Consider the following 5,438-nt stretch of genomic DNA (forward strand, 5'->3'; position numbering starts at 1 on the left):
GGTAGAAATTGTTTATATAGCTACAATACTAAAAAGCTTCTACCTTAATTATTTTATTATTAAGGAATATATTAAATAGTATTAACTATCCTAATCTATTATTTGAAATCGCTCTAATTACTCTCTTTTCTTTATATATAAAACGTAGCCGTATAAGGAATAGAGGGAAGGTTAAAGTAGATCCATCCTACTTTAACTTTTAAATATTCTTATATTTAATATTAAGGGCGGTAATAGGAGCGGCTTCTTAAGTAGTATTAATTATAACGCTAAGGGTTATAATAATTATAGGAATAGTTACTTAAATAGGCGTTTAAGGGTTGCTCTATACTCCTTAAAGAATAGGCGATATACTAACTATAGCTTTAATAGCGTTAGCGAATACTAAATTTGTAAATATATTTCTAATAAAATTATTCTTCTCTATTTATTAGGCTTCTATTAATTATATAGCTTCTTCTTCTACGTTCGATATAGCGTACTACTACCATCATTATTATAGTAGTAATATATCTTAATCTATTAATTCAATTAATTAAATAGAACCTAATATAATAGGGATAGTACGGTTAATACGGGTATTAATTGTATAGTTTGATTAAGGTTTTATAAAGGAGAAAAAGTCTATTTAAAATGCGGATCTACCGGCGCTGAAAGGTTTTTATTAGGGCTGCGCGCTCTACGCTACTGTAGCTAATAATAACTCTAGTCTTAGAGACTAAAGTCTATAACCCGGGCGCTAGCCCTATGACAATTAGCAAAGGTAATTAATATAATATTTAAATTATAATAATAATAGCAATAAAATTATATTAGAGAGAGGGGTTGCACTAATAGGGGGGCTTTAAATAATATTTAGCCCGCTTATTAATAATTAAAAGCAATTAAAATTAATTAACTTAAATAAAATTATATTTTTAAGAGGATTATTAATATATTAAGGGAGTATACTACGTACGTTAGGGTGTAGTACGTTACGGTGTTACAGTCTATATATGTTGTGTGTAAATAGCTGTGTGAAAAAGAGTGAAAAAAAATAATTAAATTAGAGGGGATATTGCGTGTATTTAAAAGGTTCGATTTCGCGGGCAAAAACGAGAATTTTAATGTTAGGTGTCATACAGCTGTAGTCCCACTTTTCTTTGTAGGGGAGGGTACGTGTAGGTAACGGGAGGGTGCGAGGAGGCTTTTCCTTTTTAAAGAACTTTTTGAATACAATTAAATATTAAATAAATAGTTCTTCAATTTTTACTATAATTATAATATAAATAGTACCCATAGTTAGTACAATCGTCTCCTCCCCGTCCCTATATTCTTTTATTCTAATATTATTAATAATCCATTCCCTTCTTAAGAATACTTTATAAATTTCTTATACTACTCCTCCTTTAATTCAATTACTAACTAATACTCTTTTAATCTACCTAACCTTAATACCTATAATAGGATCCTCTCAACTTTAATTCTATTATCCAAGTAATCTTAAAACTCTTTTTTCGTTAATAACTAATTCTTAATATCTAATTAAAAAAGGCCTTCGATATTAAAGTAATGTAGAATAATATAAGCAAAGGTCTCTTTTTCTAATCTATGGGCGTAGATAGGTATTTAAATACCTAGTACCTTCCTTCGGAAAAGAAAAGCCTAATATCCTATAACTTCTATTTTAACCTAAATTAAAAAGAAATTCTTCGCTTTAATTAGTAATTATAATTCGTCATTATCTTCTTCCATTATTTGATTTCTCCTTCGTCTTTTTTCCTTCTTCGTACTAACTATATATTATAAAATAATTTTACCGCTAAATTCAAAAGTAAAGTCGGTAATAGTAAATTCGTACTATTAATCTAATTTGATTACTACTGCTACTAACTAATAGTTATAGCATAATACCTACTCTCTATTCATTACATCCCCTAACTACTCTTTATAATTAATAACTATAAGTTCCGGAATTTATAATAATAATAATAGAGTTCCTAATTCTAAAGGGGGACCGGCCGTAATCGTTAGAAGTTTCTCTATTAATACCTACGCCTCAACCTACCTAATTTCAATTACACCACTCCCTAATTCATTTGATAGGTAACTAACTTCTAATTTATTATATTTAAATATAATCAACTATCCAAACTACTATTTCCTAAATAAACCTTATTTAGTCCATCTAAATAAACCTTTATTTAAAGGCCCAGGCCCTTTTATTGAATTAAAAATGGAATAGTAAATACAAAATTCTATTTTTAAATTCTATACTAACGTAGCTTTATATTCCCTAATAATAACTCTCAAATATTTAATCTAATATTTCGTTAATCTAATCACAATCCCTCGTAATTTCCCGTAGACGTTAATTAATTAATAAAATACTAAAGCCCTATATATAATAATACTATAAATATAATTAATATATATTTCCTTTATTCAAATAAAAGAACAACCCTATATTTTCACTACTAACTTTATAAATATATTCGTTTAAATCTTTATCTTTTATTACACTACTTCCGTATAAACCTAATAATTAAACTTATAATCCAACTAAACCCCCAAAAATCTTATCGATTCTATTAATAAAAGTACTATATTCCCGGATTAGAGAATTTCTATCCTTAATACCCTTATCCGTATAAAATATATTAATTCCGTGTTACTCGCCTTAAATTCTATACCTTTTACCCTAGCCTATTTTAAATATATTTCCTATACTACTTCTAAGGCCTGGCAATTTCCTTTAATAGTATAAACTATTATAATAATATTAATATTATGTATAAAACTAATTATAATTATATTTAAAATTATTATTAACTTCTAGTATAATAAAATAATAAAGAGAAAAAAAAACATAAATAAAAATGGGGAACCCTAAAGTATATTTACTATAATAGTATAAAAGTAAAATATTTTATTATTAAAAAAGAAAGTACTTCTCCTATTAATAATTAAACTCGCTACTTACTTAATAATCTATATTACGAATTATATTTCCTATAAAGTATATAAAAGCTACTTATAATTAATTTTATTGAACGTACCCTTTAAATTAAAGAGTATAAAGGACGTTATAGCCCTTAATTTCTAAATTATATAAACTATATTAATAATTACCCGGACTATAAATTCTATTAAATAATCTCTTTAATTACCTATTTAACACTCTAATAGGAGGTTAAACTATTTAATTACTTATATATAAATCTCTTAATTATAAGGGCTTTAAAAGTTCTTCTAATATTATTAAATAATAATATAAGTTTCTATATACCTACTAATTTCTATTAGGTAGCAGTTTTTCCGGGCTTTTTAAGGGTAATTATTTTTATATCCTTAAACTATTATAAGAAATATCTAAATTGGAAACTGATAGCTACTAAATATACTAATACCTATTAAAATAATTATCTACACAATTTTAATAATTTATTTAAATACTAATCAACGCCCGGAGCCTTATTAAATATTATCCGGAAAAGAATATTTTAAATAACCTCCTTAATAACTAATTTACTAATAACTATTAGATTAACGCTATTTATCAATATAATCCAATTTATTGAATATTCTATTGGAATATCTACCTTTAAAAAGAAACGATCAATAAGGATTTTAACCTTTCTATTATAATCTTTAATTTTTATTACCCCCTTACTAATTCGGAGGGCTAATAATTTAGGCGGATCTATTAAGTAATAAGTTCAAATTCAAACTTATTTCTCTAAAGGCTAAAATTAATGCGGATTCTTTAAAACTTTAATAATACCTTCGCGCTATATAGCCTACTATACTTTCGAAATAATTTTCTTCTTTTTTATCGTTATTTTAATAAACTCCCTCTAATTTAATGATATCTAGTATTTAAACTACATTTAATACTTCCGTTATACTTTCTTTATAACTATTTTATATTCTAATATCTATTAATTCACTCTCCTCCTCCGACCTTTCTTCTAATATAAGATGAATTCTTCTATAATACTAGTAAATTCTCTATCAAACCTATAAAAACCTTACTCAAATTCTTCTACTATATTAATCTTTCCCGGAATTAAAATCTATTTCTCTACCGCCTCCTTTACCTTTATTATATTTATAAAATGCTAATTATAGCCTTCTTCCTTTTCTTCCTTCCTACTCCTTCTTTCTATTTTAACCTAAATTTCCTAAGGGTAATAGTCCACATTAGTTTATTCGTACTATCACGCCCCTTAATATTCAATTTCAACCCTAAATAATAATTATATATAATCTATTATTTTATCTCTTTCTCTTTATATTATATTACCAAACTTTATTAACTTATTATAGGAGGTAAATGAATTAAGCCTCTAATATTATACCTATATAAAAAAGCGTATAGTCCTTAAATCAATCCTATTCTCTAAATTCTAATTAGGTAGTAGAAATTAAAATCCTTAATAATAATAATTTAATTTCCCGCTAAAGGTCCAATTTCGAAGAATTTAAAGAGTAGGGACCCTTATTAATATTCTAATATTCCTTATATTAGGATAGGGGAATAAATAGAATCGATAATTATTAAATCTCTTAAATTTTTAAATATTACTACAATCTAATCCCTTCTAATTTAAAACTCGAAATCTCTTAAATTCTACTTCTTATTTATATATATTACCGCCCTTCTTTACTCCAAACAATTAATTCCGAAATATTTCCCGCCCCTAGAATAATAAATATCCCTATTTAAATTTTTACCCGGTTTCTAAATCGCTATAATATTATAAATTTCCTTTTATTCGACTAGAAGCTTCCCTTTCATATATAATTTCCCTATATTCAAATAGAATATTTTAATTAAACTATTAATTACCTTAAAATAGGGTTCCTATTAATTCTCTAATGTAGGATAAGAGTATTACTTCTTTTAGGAGAGCTGCAACCGTATAAATACTATTACTACTATATAATTAATTCCCTACGTTTTAAAAATGTAAATAATATATATTTATCGTACTTTACTAAATTAAGGGTTTCGGGTAGGAAATTGGGCTAACGATTTTTTTCGGCCGTCCTCTCTTTATACTTCTTCTAATTTATCTCTCTAAAATAGTAATAGTATAGTAATGAAGAGGAGCGTTGGATAAAATATTCTTATTTATAATCTCTATTACTAACTCTAATATCTTTTTAACTAAATTTTTACAAAGGGGGGCAAACGCCTCCGGCCTTTCGGTATATATAATAAATATTTTCGTAATAACCTTCTAAAGAAGGGGGTATTTTTTATAATTATAAGTAAAATATCCCTTCTTCTTATACGGTTTATAATAAACTAATAATCTATCCTTATTCGAAGGATAATTTACTTCGCTAAAGTAATTTCCTTCGTATTTAATTTCGCTATAATAAGTATAAATATCTTCCTAATAATAAAATTTTTTTATATATCTAATTCCCTTATATTTAAAATATTACTA

The 5,438-nt window shown here is 25.7% G+C and overlaps 1 protein-coding gene across 1 annotated transcript; it reads right to left on the reverse strand.

The window, feature by feature from the left end:
* Positions 1 to 3,482: 3,482 nt before the first annotated feature.
* On the reverse strand, positions 3,483 to 3,683 carry NEUTE1DRAFT_35008 (uncharacterized protein; the record flags this gene model as incomplete). Its single annotated transcript, XM_009848781.1, has 1 exon — positions 3,483 to 3,683. A coding segment is annotated over one exon (201 nt), but the record flags the coding sequence as incomplete, so codon positions are not given.
* Positions 3,684 to 5,438: the final 1,755 nt, after the last annotated feature.

The sequence above is a fragment of the Neurospora tetrasperma genome, assembly GCF_000213175.1.
Source record: "Neurospora tetrasperma FGSC 2508 unplaced genomic scaffold NEUTE1scaffold_1, whole genome shotgun sequence".
Lineage (NCBI taxonomy): Eukaryota > Fungi > Ascomycota > Sordariomycetes > Sordariales > Sordariaceae > Neurospora > Neurospora tetrasperma.